General features: G+C 39.1%; 1 protein-coding gene across 1 annotated transcript in view; it reads right to left on the bottom strand.

The window, feature by feature from the left end:
- baz2a (bromodomain adjacent to zinc finger domain, 2A) overlaps positions 1–12186 on the bottom strand; it is a 29235-nt gene extending 17049 nt beyond the window's left edge. The window contains exons 1-12 of the mRNA XM_067371792.1: positions 12057–12186; positions 10649–11479; positions 7135–8841; positions 6426–6635; positions 5200–5583; positions 5024–5084; positions 3349–3457; positions 2777–2884; positions 2339–2561; positions 1857–1918; positions 1692–1757; positions 1213–1599 (exon numbers count right to left, since the gene is read on the bottom strand). Coding sequence (XP_067227893.1) covers positions 1213–1599; positions 1692–1757; positions 1857–1918; positions 2339–2561; positions 2777–2884; positions 3349–3457; positions 5024–5084; positions 5200–5583; positions 6426–6635; positions 7135–8841; positions 10649–11479; positions 12057–12186 — 4278 coding nt within the window. The remainder of the gene's footprint in view (positions 1–1212; positions 1600–1691; positions 1758–1856; positions 1919–2338; positions 2562–2776; positions 2885–3348; positions 3458–5023; positions 5085–5199; positions 5584–6425; positions 6636–7134; positions 8842–10648; positions 11480–12056) is intronic.
- Between the last annotated feature and the right edge of the window lie 5693 nt (positions 12187–17879).

Raw genomic sequence — 17879 nt, 5'->3', positions numbered from 1 at the left:
TTGACACTAAGGTTATTTATTAATGTGGCTGTGTGTATGGAGATGGTGTGTGAACCTTGTCAACTGTGTGAATGGAGCTGGTCCTCACTGCAGAACACAAGATCCAGGGGGTGGGGTTGGATCTAGATCCAACTCCTCCAACTTTACATATGCCTAAACCAGGGTTTCCCAAACCGGGGTTCATAAGGGAATTGCAGGGGGTTTGTAAGTTGATGACAAGAAATTAATTAAATTATAATTAAATCATTAAAAATCTGCTAAATAACATTCAAATAAAAAATCTAAAAAAACATGCTAACAAAAATATAATTTTAACTCTTTAATCTGCATGTCATGTGACCATTCAGTTACAGAACTGAATGAGAGTCGCAGTACAGATCAGCTGCAGAAGTCAGATTTCACCTCACTTTGCCCATTTCGCCTCACTTTTGACTGAGAAGATGTAGCGAAATGTAAAAGCGCCTTAAGCGAGTTTGTCATATGATTTGTTGTGTTTTTCATTAAGAATAATAATGAACCCATCATTAAAATTCGTTCACGGGTGTTCATAACCATGCGTGGCGCGGAGCAGTTATGAATGCCCATGCGACCGTGAGCATTTTACTTTCACTTTTGAATTAGCGATTTAAAAGCCCCCGTCGGTGTTGTCACACGTCGAATAAACAGGTAGGAAAATGTCCTCGCGTCACATCCCAAGTTCAAATGTGTAATAACAATAGCAATGTAAAATACTGATAAAAACTTTAAAAAAGGATAAATAATCAATGTTTTTTGAAGTAAACATACAAATGTGCCATTACATTATTGAAATATATACTTTAAATCTCAGGGGGTACTCTTCAAGTAAATTTTGGGCCAAAGGGGTTCGGCTGACAAAAAAAGTTTGAAAACACCTGACCTAAACCATGGGTGGGAACACCGATCCTAGACTGTCCTGCAGAGTTTAGCTCCAACCCTAATTTAACACAACTGAAGTTAATCAAGGTCTTCAGGATTACTGAAGTTACAGGTGGGTGAGTGTTTCTTTCAGGGTTGGAGCTAAACTCTGCAGGAGAATGGCCCTCCAGGATCAACGTTCCCCACCCCTTCCCTAAACCTACCCATCTCCACCCCCTGGATCTCATGTGTTCTGCAGTGAGGGGCTACTGTGTAAATGTGCCAGCTGGGGAATCTCATCTACTACGTGTGAATCCCTCAGCATGTCATGCTCACCGTATGATCGGGGAGACACATGTCCTCTGCAGGCTTCTTCATCTCCTCTAAGATCATCTGCTGCCTCTTCCTCTCCTCCATTCGTCTCTGAGCCTGCGCCCTCCTCTCCGCCTGCCTCTTAGCTGCCAGAGCAGCCTGCGCTTCGGCCTCAGCTTGAGCCTGGGCCTTGGCAAGAGCCTTGGCTTTGCTGCGGGCCCTGGCCACTCTCTTGATCGGACTGGCCTTCTCTGGATCCAGCGCCTCTGCCTCTGCCACTGCCACTGGTACTGCGACCTTCCTCCTGCGCCCGGGCTTCTTGGGCCCCTCCGCGTCCAACAGAGGGCTTTCAAATGACGGGCTCTGAGTCTGGTCTTCATCAGCCTGTTCTTGCTCTTTGGCTTTCTCCAACTGCTCAAAACACATCAGAAAATAAACTAAGAGCTTAGAACATTGGGGTTTATTTTTTATTATTTTTTAGTCACATTTTTGAAGAGTCATACTTTGGCTTTCCGTTTCTCCTGCCGGATCTTTTTAATCTTTGCATCCTCCTTTCTTTTCATTCTTGCCTGCATGAGACGAATCAGACGCTCAGTTTTAACAGATGAAAAGTTAAAAACAAATATTCCAATGAACTTGTTATTGTAAATAATATAAATTCAGCTCACCTTTCTCTTCATTTTCTTCTTGATCTTGACTAGTTTTTCTTTTTCTTCCTCAGTGAGATCCTCTGTAAAACAATTAACATCAATTGCTCATATCTGACAAAATGGCTGCAACTACAAAATGACTAAAATAGAAGGTAAAAAGGTGGTACTTCTGTAACAAGTTTATTTCACAATCTACCTGAAGCAACCTGAGGTTTGGGAAAGTAGCGGGCACCAGTTACGCATTATTTTCACATTTGCATAGTTGACGATTACAACTGAAAGAGGGTTGAGACCCCTTTAAAGTTTAAAGTCAATGCACAGAATATGGTTTGGAGCTCTTAATTTTGAACTCTCAAAGAGCACCAGATTGATGAATTTAATTTTAACAATGTTTAATGGGGGAGGGCTGGACAAGAGGGACCGAGGTACACCCACCACAATTTCACAAAATCCTGTGGGAAACACTAACAGGTTTTCCAGTTGAGAATATTCAGACTCACCCTTTGCCTCCAGTCTCTTCAGCAGCCTGGCGTCCACTTTGCTGAGCAGATCCTCCATCTTGGCCTTGGGAGGTCGGCCTGGCCGTCTACCCTGGGCTCCTCTGACTCGGCGTCCACGGGAACGAGGCTCTTTGTCTGGATTTGGAGGACGACCACGTCTGCCTGTTATTGCCATGATCATGGAGGGCACTTCCTCATTGGCAAGGAGGAACCATTTCATACCCTGTAAAAGATTCAAGAGAAATAGCATGTCATACAACAGTCTAACTGTCCTGGGCAGCGTTTCCCAAAAGCATTGTAAGCTTAAGTTGATCGTAGCTCCATTGAAACCAATGGAGCTACGATCAACTTAGGCTTACAATGCTTTTGGGAAACGCTGCCCTGGATTGCATGTAGCTCTCATAGACATGTTGCTCCTGTAGACATCTTAATACACACCTCGGGGGTTTCCCGCTCCTCGTAGAAATCACCCACTGGCATGCGTGGACTGAAGCTGAAGTGCTCTCTCGAAACGCCCTGGAGACCATCCTGATGCCTCTTCAGATACTGGAGAATGTAGGAGAGACCAAAGCAAAGGGATGAAGACGAGCCTTATCATCACTCATGCAGATTAAGAGGTACTGCGGAAAGGGCTGCACGATTATTTGAAACCAAACCGAAATCACAACATGGCTTAGAGCGATTATTAAACCGTATAGGCTGCAATTTAATTCAATAAGTATATACGCTGTGTTTGAGAGTGAAGTGGCACTGTGTTCATTTACACTCATGATCTGGTGTTTTCATTATCTCAGTTCACAGTAAATGCTGCTCGACAAACAGTGAAATATTAAAATTGTAATTCACAAAATCACAAAACTTTGGCCAAATTGTGCAGCCCTTCAAACAAGCACAGCAAACCTGGAATTCAAGAACATTTTAAAATTGCAACCACAATTTTTTATCATCAGAAAATTTGATTTTTTTCCCCCTCCCAAATCGTGACCCTCATTTGTTGTATAAAATCTCACCTTGATGACCTCAGGGAACTGCTTCATCCTCCGGCCACAGGGGCTGTAATACCACGTCTCCCCTTTCAGGCGGTCCTCAAACCTCCGGACTCGAATCTCTCGCTTCCAGCTAGCAAATGTGAAACACAGCACATGAAACAGGATTGTCAAACCTAGACCGATGAATTTCAAGCTGTTTGAAATTGCTGGATAAGCATTTTTAAAAAACTATTTTGAAAAGATTGCTGGAGTGGATTTCTGTTTGTATGTTAGTGTTGGGTAAAGTTACTTTTAAAATTAATGCGTTACATTTTCTCACCTGGACTGGGCTTGCTTGTTTGTTTTTTAATAACAAAAAAGTTCTGTTTTTGGCAAATGTAAAGGCCATTTCACACCAAGAGTGAACTGAATAAGCCTCATGCTGATCAGGCTGATAAGTATGGTTGAATTGGATCATCGAAAGTCAGCAGCAAAGACATTAAGCAATAAAGTGAGATTAAATACATAAAGCATATTTGTTTCTTTTAACTTATTTAATTATTGCAGGTTTGTGCAATATTCTGAGTTTGCATTTCACTGTTTTTATTCATTTTGAGGAATACTGAATCCGTTTTTGTGCAACTAAGATGAGTAAATTCTTACATTTAGGCTAAAACTACATTAATCGTCATGTTCACACAATGCCTCTGCACTCCCGATTTCTCTCAACATGAGGACAGGAGAGCTGTCAGGTCAATAAATGTGAAAAAGTAACTTGCGTTACTTATTTGAAAAAGTAACTCCGATTATTTGTTGTAAATTTAAAAGTAACGCATTACTTTACTAGTTACTTAAAAAGTAATCTGATTACATAAGTTACTTGCAATGTGTTATCCCAGCAGTGGCTACCATATATCCTTGGTTTTTAAACAAATGTTACCAGTAAAATAAAAAAATAAATTATTATCCATTATTAGGGCTTGACAGTGCAAGCATTTCACCTGCATCTTCAAATAAAAATAGATGTGTGCAAACTGCAACATGTATTTAGGAGAACATGTGAGAATGAAATATTGTAGGTCTTAACTTTGGGCACAGAAAACAGGAATCACAGCTTAATGTGATTATTAAACTTCAAAAGAATATGATTTAATGAAATAGAAGTGCGTAGCGTCACAATTAAGTAAAAACGTTTCAGTTCACAATCAAAGAACAGCTCACAATATTGCCCAGCAATTGCTTATGATCACTGCTGAATTTAATGATCACTGCTGAATGACAATGTTTACTTTATAGTGTTAATATTGTAGTTTGTAGATGGTTGTATCAGTTCAAATTTTCCTGCTAGAAGAAGCTAGAAGTAGCACATACACTTCAAAATAAGAGTTCAAATGCATAATGTACAATTTTTTTTTTTTTTCAGGATATTTTTGGTATTTTGGTTACACAAATTGTATTAGGCATTAAATGAATTCAGTATGAAGCAGATATATTTAAAAACCTAGTGTACATCTTTCAAATAAATTAAATAATTGCGCTTGTAACTGTCTCCTCTTATATATTTAAGGGAAAAAAAATATCTGATCAAATTCCATTACACCCCTTAGGTTTCTTATGCACTCCAAAAAAATTGTTTAAATTAAGAGCACATGGGCTCCTTGGGAAAAAGCAATTGCCAAACCCTGGTTAAAACTACTTTGAACAAAGGACTGCTCACCCATGCTGCAAAGGAAATTGGACTTGCTCTTCAGTTGCAATCCTACGTCTTGGGGTGTCACCTGTGACACAAACAACAATTAAATATATTTTAATCTTAAGTGCCAGAAGTATGCATACAAAATAGATTGAGCACTACCTAAAAAGAACAAATTTCAACCCCTAATCTGTAGATACCTGCTGTGGAGCTGTTATCATCATCTTCAGCTTTTCCTTCTGCCAACTCAGTTTTGGCTGGTTTGGAAGGCTTTGCCTCATTCACGCCTTCTTTCATCTTACGCTTCCAGATCTTCTTGGGTTGGACTATGGGGCTCTCATTATTGGTCAGGATTGAGTCATGGACAAAGGTCAGTGGATCATTTGAAAGGTAAAGCGGAGCATTTAAAGGATTTGAGGTATCAGTTGGGATGCTCTCCTGTTCCTTTGACTCCTTAGAGATTTTCCTCTTCTTCACTGCAGTCGATGTATTCTCCTCTGTTTTCTTTCTCCTTCTAACCTTTTCTTGTTTTGGGCCGTCAGGTGATAACTTCCGCTTCTTGATCTTGGAATCAGGAGACCCGACTGGAAATAATTGATAAGACAGTATTTAGCATCTTCATTAAAGGAATAAAATGGCCTAAAATGAAAATTAAGCCATCATTTAGCATCAAGCTTTTTAAAAAAATATAGAAATACCAGACAAGTTGCGAGAAATCAGGACCAAGTAAAACGCAACATGAAATACAATCCATGTACTTTCTTCTCTGAGGTGAACATATCCGTCGCAACAAAAGTTGTCATGTTCACATCTGTCAGCTGTCATTCTGACTGTCATCAGACAAACAGAGTTCCTGTCCGGAGATATTCAACTCAGTGAAGAAAGTACACAGATACTTTGAGATTTCTAGGAGTTTTATTTCATGTTGTGTTTTTATTAATCTTTATTTCTAACAACTTGTGTGCTTTTTTTAGGCGAGTCAGAGTGAACTTTGGCGATAATAGTGTAATGTACGCCCACGTCGTGCACAGAAGACCAATGGCCAAGGTCAGTATTTTCATTAAATTTTGGTTGTTTTTTCACCAAACCCTATTGTATACCCTCCGAATACTTGGAATGTATGACATGTTGCATGGTATGCTTTTGCATCATTTTTAAAAGCTTGATGCAGGTCACTATTCACTGTCATTATGTGGACAAGTGCGAGAGGGACATTTTTTAAAAATGGTCCTTTTGTTGTCTGAAAAATAACGAGCGGCATACGGTATTAGAACACCACCAGTGAGTAAGTAAATGATAACTTACTTTTTATTTTTATGATAAACTATCCCTTTAAAGAAAATGACTAATTTAAAAAATAAATAAATAAAAAAAATAAAAAAGCATTAAATATGCTATAACTATAGTAAAGATGAACTGCATTTACTTTCAGCAATAGCAACTGGCATCTTTGGGGTTTTAGGCTTCCGTGGCTTTTTTGTTGGAATGGCGATAAGGGTTTCAGATATATGTGTGGCTGTTCCTTCAACAGAACCGCTTACAACCACTTGCAGCGCTTTAGCGGTCATTGCAGAGAGCGCAGATCTTCTGTCACCTCCAGATAGGTCTGAAGTATCAGGTCCAAGAATTTGATCACCTATGGGGAATAAAATGTGTTGCTTTTATTAAGTATTATTACTATTAATTTTAACGAAAAATAATAGGGATGTATGATATATCAGGACAATACTGGGACCATATTAGTGAATTTATCACCTATTCAGACAATATTGGATATGTAATTGTACATGCTCAATTTCTTTATTTATACATTTAGATTTCCTTTACTGTCATCTAATACTCTTAAGGTTAATCACTTAAAAAAAATGAGTATTTCATACTGTACAATAGTAATGCTTTAATGCATAAATTCACATAGCAATTTAAAAGTTGGTCTTATTTTTTTTAAGTGTCATTTTATCTAGACAAAATAATATTGAATTTTAATGTCAATTATCGGTCAAAATATAAAAATAACTATGGGCTAAAATTTGGTGCATCCCTTCTAAAAAAGGAAATGTATGTAACTGTTCAACTATGAGGTTCTTTAAAAACAGATGAGATTAAATTCTCTATTTGTGCATTGGGAATCTCACCTTTGATAGAGAGTGTAGAGGCATTAATAGACGGAGAAAGCAGGGAGGAGCAGTTTTGTGAGGTGTTTAAAGAGTCATCCAGTAGAGATGTGTTATCTATGAGGGAAGCCTCCTCGGTGGAACTTGTAGAGGTCATGGAGTTGTTCAAGTTTTCCTCTTCACAAGATGTCTCCTGCAAGTCCCTGGAGTCATCAAACATGGATCCTTCAGTAAACTTTGATTGGTCTCCCATCTGGGAAAGACTATAAGAATTATCAAAAGTGTCCATCATAGAACTCCCATCCTCTACTCTTGAGCTTTCAAGGTAGGTTGACTCAGCCAAGGACGGATAGTCCAATGACGTGTCAGTGCCAAAAGTATCATTTAAAGTGTCACTTTCTCCTTTCCTTGGGGTAGCTTGGTCTTTGATACTATAAGAGTCTTTTCTGCCAACTGCCATAGTGTCTCTCTCAGGTTCCTTTGGAACAACGAAAGCTGGTTCAAGGTTTCTACCATGAGTTTGCACCTTATTCATCTCAGATTGAGCCTCACTGTTGGACTCCTTTTTGGATGTGCCGATTATGACTCCAACTTTACTCTGGGAACCACAGGCCTCATGTTTCCCGGGAGTCTTCTGAGTAGATTGCGATTCCCCAAAGTTGTACCGTACTACACCATGAGAACCTAACTGCCCTGGACTACGAGATTTGTCCAAATTTGCCACAATGTCTGAAGGTTGAGCCACAGAGCCAACGAGGGAACGAGACATGTTTGGAGCAGGAGAAACATTGAGAGATGCCACGGATGCCTGAGAAGAAAACCTAACAGCGGGAGATGGTGCAGATGAAGCCCGAGCGAGAGGAGAACCAGAGACAACAGATGGAAGTGCAGAGACTGCTGGGAGAGAGATGTTATCGGCAGCAGATGTTGGAGTCGAGGAAGCAGCAGGATGTTTAGGACTCTGGCCTGTTAGAGGTGATGCCTCTTGGGGTCCTTTCAGTGGTGCCAACGCAGGAGGAGCAGAGACAACAGATGGAGATGCAGCTAAAGATAGAGGTGTTGGAGAGACCTGTGGACTTTTCGACCCCTGGGCCTCTGCCAGAGGAACTGTTTGAGGAGGCACAGGCACCGTTGAAGGATGTGTCAAGATATTAGAAGAAAACACCACAGACTGACTGTGCGAAACAGCAGGAGGAGCTCTGGAGCTCTTAGGAGAAGACATTGAAGGAGTTATACAAAGTCCTGCAGGTGTCCCATCAGCTGATGAAGGTGCAGAGAACCCAGGTCTTTGGCCTTGGACCGTCTGAGGCAATGATGCGAGAGGGGAGGGTGGAGACACGGACGCGTTTACACCGACACCCGAAGCTGTAGATAAAGCAAATCCTGAAGATGAAGGAGAATGTGAATTCTGCCCAGAAACAGGCCCAGAGACCATCTGGTGAGGCAGGGTCGATGTTTTCCGAGGCGGACTAGCCAGAAGTGGAGGAGGTCCAGAGATGGGGGAAGAACTAAGCTCCTTTGCGGCAGCTCCCATCTCCTGATGTTGTTTTGCAGGTTTCTCCAGGTCCACGGCTGGATGCTGCACACCCTGGTTATAGTCGGTAGAGGAAACAGGGCCAGGGGACTTTACAGGAAAACCCTCAGGTTTAGGCAAACGTTGAGGTACAGGGCTTCTCTCGACTCCATTAAAGCCTTTATCGGTTTCTTTAAAGGACTCATTCATATGAACTACAGACCACAAAAACAAACAAACAAAAAAAGCTATTAGCAAGACATGTAAGAACATAACAAAATTGTTCAGACACAGCAACAATCTAAAATCATTTGTATGTGATTTGAAATACAACTGAAATTGGATTTTTAGGTCAGAGGTGTGGCCTGGAAAGTAGTGCACTATGCTGCTAATGTGCAGCATCTGCACTGAATTCACTCCTTTACTCTTACTATTCTCCTATGTAATAAACAGAGGCATTCGCTACACAGTGAATGAGTGAGCAGTTCCAAAATCAGTATCAATGTGGAAACTGCAGTAATGCCTCTAACGGTTGTTGTCTCATGCTCCTCATGTTCAGCAGAAAAGCAATTTGAATACAGTGTGAACAAGGCCAAAGCGGAGTAAACAAATATATATTAAAAGACAGATAATGCATCTTGATCTTCAATGAAAAGCACAGTATCGTTGATTGTTTTATTTTATCTAGGTTGCATGTGTTTATGCAGTTTCCCATTTTCTGATGAGTGAGGCAGAATGTAAAACTGGGGCAAGACATCACCTTTTAACAAACCATAAGTCAGTTTGAATCACTTCCTAATCCAAAAAGTCAATTACCTTTGGTGAAAACAAGTCTGATTTGACAAATGTTATTTCAGTCAGAGGACAGAATTAGAATACCAGAATTGGTGATGTTAAAAGCCATTTAGGAAGTGCATTGCACCACCTATGTAGAGGAAATCTGAACGGGCATGCATGATAAAACGTGCTGCTATTTTTTATAATCATTTAACTTAAAATTAAATAGACTAACAAAAATGAAATATATTGTTTCCTGACAGCTATCTTGTTTTGAAACGACAAAGACGTTTCAAATCCAATAAAACACGCTAACTAAACAGTTAGTCATAAATATGTCACATCACAAAAAACTCACAAATTTCCATTATTTTAATACCTTTGACTACACAAAGATCTTTAATAAAACTTTATTTAAAGTTGCAGTCGATAAGTTTTGCCTCTGTCGCCATCTTTGTTTGAAACATGCAATTGCAGTTATTTGCGGAATTATCATCTAGCGTTATGAATCTTTTGCGTCGAATCAGCGTTTCGGAAAGCCAAAGACACGTGATTTCAGCAGTTTGGCACGCATTCATAACGCTCCGAAGCTTCCTGAAGCAGTGTTTTGAAATCAGCCATCACTATACAAGTCGTTATTTTGTTTTTTTGGCGCACCAAAAATATTCTCGTCGCTTTATAATATTAATATTGAACCACTGTACTACTGATTTTAATATGTTTTTAGTACCTTTATGGATCTTGTTCTGAATATTAATGAAGGTCTTACGGGTGTGGAACGGCATGAGGGTGAGTAATAAATAACATTATTTTAATTTTTGGGTGAACTAACCCTTTAATAATTCCAGCTGCTGTGAGAAAAGGCTATAAATGATCCGCCATCTGCAGCATCCTCACATTTGATATGGCCTACTAGCTGGGACTCCTTCATGTAAACTGACGTGATGTAATGACACAAAGACGAACGGAAAACTAACAGTACCACTCGAATTAGAAAACATTACAACAAGCTTACCATTGTGAATCGGGCTAAGGTAATGAGATAGTTTTGAATACTGGCTGGTTATGTACTTGCTCAAAAATTGTTACAGACTGCAGCTTTTTTAAGATTAAAAAAAAAACTGATTGTTGACAGAGTGCCACCAGTTGCCATCATTGTCTTTATAGTTAATGGGAAAAAATTTAAAGTACAAAAATGTAAACTATAACAACCCTGTTTCCAGACTGTGTGTGGCACTATCTCACCTTGCATCTCTTTGCTCTTAGGCGAACCACTATCAGGCATTGCAGAAGGGGACCTCATTGGGACCTGCATGTGGTGGGGACTGCTTCTGCCTCCGCCACTGCCCATGTGATGGTGCTGAGGGCTTCCTCGTGGAGGTGTAAAACTCTGCGCGGCGGGTGGAATCATCTGAGTCTGGGATTGAGACTGAGACTGAGTCTGAGCCTGCGGTTGGGACTGGTGTGAAGGATGCTGGTAATATGGCATTCCATTCGGCATCATGCCATAATGCTGCTGCTGCTGCTGTTGTTGCGGCTGCTGGTGTTGAGGTGAGTGGTGGTGTGAATGATGTTGGAGATGATGTGCCGTTGCAGACTGGTGCTGCACGGCTGGAGGCTGCTGGTGATGCTGGGACGGTGGGATGCCAGGATGCCCCTGGTTGGGATAAGTCCCATACATGCTATGAGAGTTAAATCCCATGGACATCGAAGATCCCCCCTGCTGCTGCTGCCCAGGATTACCCCTTCCCCAGAACTGCGGCCCAGCAGCCGTGGGCTGCCGGGCCGTTCCTACACTGCCGTTGACTTGGTACGGTCCATGCCCCTGGAAGTGGTGCTGAGGCTGCTGTGGTTGTATCCCCCCCTGGGAGCCTTGTTTCTGGTGCAACCCGTGGGGAGGGACAGGCCCCATCGCTGGGTTGTACTGAGACTGGCCCCACAGATAGTCATATCCAATGCTGCCTGGGAGGTGACGGTTGCTCATATGAGGATAAGAGGAAGAGGGAGGGTGGCTGCCGGGCTGGCTGCTCCCACCTGCAGTAGTGATGCCATTCACATTCATTTCGCCATTCAGATCTGTGTGATGAACAGCATTATTAAAAAGGCATCACATTTATGGATTTGTAAACTCCATATATTTGCATTTCATTTATTATACATGGAAGATGCACTACTGGTTTGGAAACTTTGGAATAATTACAACTTTAATGCTTTTGAAAGAAGTCTCTTATGCTCACTGTATTTATTTGATCAAAAACACAACAGAACAATAACATTGTGAAATATTATAATTTAAAATAACTTTTCTATTTGAATATATTTCAAAATGTAATTTATTCCTGTGATCAAAGCTGAATTTTCAGCATCATTACTCCAGTCTTCAGTGTCACATGATCCTTCAGAAATCATTCTAATACGATTTGATGCTCAAGAAACATATATTATTATCATCAATGCTGAAAACAGTTGTGCTGCTTAATATTTGTGTGTAAACTGTGATATACTACCATTTAAAATTTTGGGGTCAGTAAGATTTATATTATTACTAAAGAGTTCTGTTTCAAATAAATGCTGTTCTTTTGAAGGTTCTATTTATAAAAAAAATAAAATAAAAAAAAAAAACTCTGAAAAATTTATCAGAGTTTCCACTCACTTTTCCCTTGCTGGGGGAAGCTCATGGAGGACCCGTTAGTATAGAGAGAATCTCCTGAGGAATGCTTCAGTCCTGAGTTAGCTGACACAGAAGAGTGAGGCCCGTAGTTAAAATGGTTATTTGCTTCCATCTGTTGGACAGGGGAAAAAAACATAACAGAATTGAAAGATGATATATGGCATATTTTAGCATTAAAATGCTTTCTCCCATGCCACGTTCATACACACAGACAACTACAAGTAAGCCATTTGTCGGATGACTTCCCTAAAAAGTGTAAACACTGTCTCTGCTTCTCAATATGCCTACTTCCCTATGCTCATGTCCAAATTCATGATATTCATAAAACTATAGGTAAAAAGGGTCCGGGTGACTTACTACTTTCTTACTAATTAGTACTGATGGACACTTTAGTATCCCATGAGGCCACGGGAGAGGAGTTGTTAAAGGGTCAGTTCACCCAAAAATGTAGTTTCTGTCATTAATTACTCACCCTCATGTCGATCCACACCCGTAAGACCTTTGTTGATCTTCGGAACACAAATTAAGATATTTGATAAGTGTTTTTTTTTTATTTATTTTTTTTTTATCTCCAATAGAAAGCAATGAAATTACCACATCCAAGGTCCATAAAAGTAGTAAATACATCGTTAAAACAGTCATCGTGACTGCAGTGGTTCAACCTTAACGTTATGAAGCGATGAGAATACTTTGTGCACAAAAACAAAACAAAAATAACTTTATTCAACAATGTCCTCTCTACCCTGTCAGTCTCCTACTCCTGGATTTCATCAAAAATATCTTGATTTGTGTTCTGAAGATGAACGATGATCTTACGGATTTGGAACGACATGAGGGTGAGTAATTTATGACAAATGTCATTTTTGGATAAACTAACCCTTTAATGGCCGTAAGCGATACAAATGATGTCATGTAGTCATATGACAGTGCCAACATGACAAATGTAGTACAACCAGATTACAATACCACTCTCTTATTTTTACTTCATAGAATACATTTTTTAATCAAATGTAGTGCTTACTTAGTATGCTACTTACTTTGCATTTTATAACTCTTTCAAGCAAAACTGCTCTGTTTGAACATCTTGAACAGTTCAATGCTGGCTAAAACAATCAAGTTTTGGCCAGGACTTTCCATTTGTACAACCAATGAGACGGTGCTGAAAAATATAGAGCTGCAAGATGTATCGCACGATATGAAAAATAACATTTAACTTAAACGAGATTATCAGTTAAACAAGATTCTTAGTGCGATTATGAAATTATTGTGATTATTTATTTATGCGCAGCTTGTCAATGAAGTATGGCTCCAAATGCGAATCCATCTGAAAGCACTGCGAGTTTGAGTCACTTATAATGTATATTTGAAAATATGAAGCTACAGCGATCCCAATAGGGATTTCCTGGAATGACACGCGTTACCTACTTCTGCGGCAGGGCATATTTGGAGTTTCTGTGCAAGAGCGCCTGGCTTTCAGATGGAGAACTGATCACAGAGCCGTAAAGCTCCGACAAGCTGCGCATAAAATAATCGCAGCCTTTGCCAAATCACGTGCGATAAAAGTCGCGATAAATCAGGATACATTGTGCAGCCCTAGAAAAATATTTAAGAAACCGGCTTGAAAACAGGAGCCAGTTGCATAAACTTAGTCACTATATTAAGACTGTCTTAAGAACTAGTTTGACCATCTTGCAGTTAACCAAGGGGTAATAAATGTTATTTTTCCAATTCAAATTACACCAATCTACCTTTTTATGTAACAAACTTTAAAGCAGAACTAAGTAACTTTTTTTACCTTCATAAATAGTTTAAGTCCTTACGATGGTTAATTGATTTGTAGTGGTGTGTTTGAGGCGAGCACTAACCCCCTCTGGCACGTCTACGCCAGAATACAGCACTTGCAACTTGAGCTGCACCGACCCGAAACAATCTCGCCTCATGTTCACGTTCACGCGAGAGTGACAAAATGCTTTACGGTAATTCAAAAACAATGTATATGTCTTTATAAGACAATTTCGAAAATTACCCACCTCCATCGAGTGTACTGTATTTGCAAATTACCCACCTTCTCTTTCTTGTACTGTATTTGCAAAACTACTGCGCTGGCGAGTGTTGTAGTCGTTGTAGTCCAGAGCTGCGTTTGGAGTATTTATGACAGTGTCATTCACTGAAGGAAACTGTAGGGGGAGCTTCGCGAATCTTGCTTAGTTCTGCTTTAAATGCTTGCACGATATATCGCACAATATGAAAAATAACATTGAACTTGAACGCGATTATCCCTTAATTGCGATTCTTAGTGTGATTATGAAATCGCAAAGGCTGCGTTTGTTTTTTATGCAAGGCTTGTCAATGAAGTATGGCTCCAAATGCTAATCCATCTGAAAGCACTGAGTTTGAGTCGCTTATAACGTACATTTAAAAAAGCAACACGCGCAAACACAAAACACTATCATGGTACCCGCACAACACTTATATAATGCAATAAACATTCATTAAACAACAGAAGATGTAACATAAAACCCTAATGTACAAAACCGATTAAATAAACATGTTTCTTAATAGTTTTTGTTAACAAAATACTTTTAAATGTGGAGTGTCGCACAGGGAATTGTGGGAATATCAGTTTACAGTTTTTGACTGTAAATTATACATTGATTTGTTTTTTTGTTTTTTTACTTCTAAAAATTTTAAAAATTACATAAAATGTCTGGTAAGATATTTTACAGTCTTTCCCTCTTTATAGTACAGGAACTTACTGTTAACCTATTTACATTTTTTTCCGAAGCGTTTTTACATTATTTTACCGTTAAAATCACATTGATTTTTAACAGTGTCGTTTTGATGAATGAAAATGAGGAAGCCTTACACTTACATTGCATTGAAGGTAAACATTTTTATCAGCTCATGCTAATCTAAACCATGACTTTGCCATTGCTTTTACTGTTTGAGCTACACAATATGGTGTACTATTGTTTACCCTCGTGTCTCATTCAGCTGTCAATCCATTTCAAAATGCAACTTTACAAAAAAAAAAAAAAATTCAGTGAACAACCAATTTTGTCCTGTGAAAAAGATTAGTTCACTTTCAAATGAAAATTTCCTGATAATTTAAATGTCATCCAAGATGTTCAATGTCTTTCTTTAGTTGAAAAGAAATTAAGGTTTTTGATGAAAATATTCCAGGATTTTTCTCCATATAGTGGATTTCAATGGAGCCCAAACGGTTGAAGGTCAAAATTACAGCGACAAAAGTTTACAGCGATCCCAGATGAAAAATAAGGGTCTTATCTAGAGAAACCATCACTCATTTTCTAAAAAAAATAAATAAATAAAAAAAAAAAAATAATTTTATAAGTTAACCATAAATGCTCATCTTGAACTAGCTCTCTTCTTCTTCTCTATTTGAATTCCAGCAGTGTAGACGCTGCTAAGTGTATTACTGCCCTTCACAGGTCAAAGTTTGAACTAAATTGTCATATACAATATGTTAGTGCAAGTATATAACAATTAGTTCAAACTTTGACCTGTGAAGGGCAGTAATACACTTAGCAGCGTCTACACTGCTGGAATTCAAATAGAGAAGAAGAAGAAGAAGAACAGAGCTAGTTCAAGATGAGCATTTATGGTTAAAACTTATATAATTTTTTTTTTAATTTCTTTTAGAAAATGAGCGATGGTTTCTCTAGATAAGACCCTTATTCCTCTTCTGGGATCGTGTAGAGCGCTCTGAAGCTGCACTGAAACTAATTTTGACCGTTTGGACTCCATTGAAGTCCACTATATGGAGAATAATCCTGGAATGTTTTCATCAAAAACCTTCATTTCTTTTCGACCGAGGAAAGAAAGACATGAACATCTTGGATGACATGGGGGGTGAGTAAATTATCAGGAAAATTTAATTTGAAAGTGAACTAATCCTTTAAATCCAGAGAGTTAAACTAATTTAAATCATCCAACTAACCAAACTCCTATTTTATCATATTACTAATACAACAATTTTAAACAATAAGCAGATCCTTATCTTTCTGTAGTAAACAATCTGCACTTAAACTCTCATTCAACATTAGGAAATAGCGCTTAATGTGTCTGTGGCACAGTGCTCAAGACAGTGGCTGCGTTTCAATACCTAGTGATCCGCCTAACTATATAGCATTTTCCAGCACTGTAGGCGCGTTCATAACGTTATAATTGGGTTTTCGGCATCTTTGAGGACATACAGACCGGTCAGATCGCACGAACGACGCCCAGAAAGCCGTGCAGGTAGCCGGTGTACATGGTTTTGAGACACAGCCAGTGAGCACTGCTGTGGCGGACATCACAAATTTTGCTCTTCACATCTCAACATAAAATGTCGCAGATAAAGCCGATGAGATGCCCGAGCAATCGCGTTAAATAACACACACCACACACACAGATGCTGAACACCAGCCTCAAACTCAACCATTACACTTTCAACACATTAATAAGTATTAATAAAGCATTTTTAAAAAAGCTCATTTAAATGATCTGATATAGATTTATGCATATAACGTTAGATCAAATCCAGCACTAATTATTTTTATGCGTGTCCATCATTAACCGCACAGCTAACAGTAAACATCCAACTCAAAACTGTGTAATTTCATTCAGAAATGGCTGTGCAACCGACATACGTCACTAAAAATCAAAGCACACGGTAAAAGAGTTATATTTAGTTAAATATTATGCGCAAAAATGTTAATAAAGAAAAGAGGGAGATGTGGGAATCGGTTAGCACGGAGGCTAAAGCGCTGCTCATGACCATGCGCTGCTTCTGGGTCTCACATCACATACACATACACACACACAAAATATATATAAATATATATTCACATTTTATTAAACTTCTCCAACACTAAAACACCACAACTCAGGGTAAACCAGCTCATATCTTCTCTAACTCGGGTTCTTCAGCCTCTTTAAAGTAATTTTAGTCTCGTATCAGCTTATTTTAAGCCATAAAAAGAAGAAAAAGAAACGAGAATGCGGCCAAACAAACTACACAAAAACGAAAACAAAAAAGACTGCTTGAAAATAACATTATGTACCGAGACATATGACCGCAAAAATAAAGAGAAGACAATTCAGTGATGCTCATAATGAAAATCTAGCGATATACACACACTTATAAAAGAATATTTCGCGATGAAGTTTGATTAAAGTGCTCGGTTAATATCAACGGTGATGACATGACAAAATGAGGCCTGCGTGCCGCATAACAACGATTCATCACGACCATTTATGAGCTTTCAAACAATATTCGGCGATTAGCATTTGTGTTAATTCAATAATTTGGAGTATGAATGAAATTAGACTCGAATGTAAAGTAACAGCGTTCATTCATCGATGAAAACGGTGTAAATGAAAACAGCAGGTCTTATTTACATAACCACGGGTTTGTGCGTTATTTAAATAATTAAAGACGTTAAACGTACAGATAAACGGACTGATTATATAAATATAAGAGGGTTTGTGATCTCTAAGACATTATGGGTGGCTTATGTTTTCAAAGCTTGCCTGGTAAAATGCGATATTAAGAGACGATGATCGTCTCGTCTCGGAAGGTCATCTTTCGTTGATTAATTCACGTTATTTTCCCGATATACGGTGAGAGAAAATGAGGCAGCATCACCCACACAACACACTCTCAAAAGTTTCCCCCGTATAATGATAATAAAACTGCCCAACCTTGATATGTGCCGATCGCACAGGAGACAGAGACTCTGGCCCCCCGGCAAAGGACCAATGTGGATGAAGAGGGTGTAAGCGATGTAAATAATAAACGGC

The sequence above is a fragment of the Chanodichthys erythropterus genome, chromosome 20, assembly GCF_024489055.1.
Source record: "Chanodichthys erythropterus isolate Z2021 chromosome 20, ASM2448905v1, whole genome shotgun sequence".
NCBI classification, from domain to species: domain Eukaryota; kingdom Metazoa; phylum Chordata; class Actinopteri; order Cypriniformes; family Xenocyprididae; genus Chanodichthys; species Chanodichthys erythropterus.
Note: the sequence above shows the minus strand (reverse complement) of the source record. Positions and strands in the feature narration are given on the sequence as shown.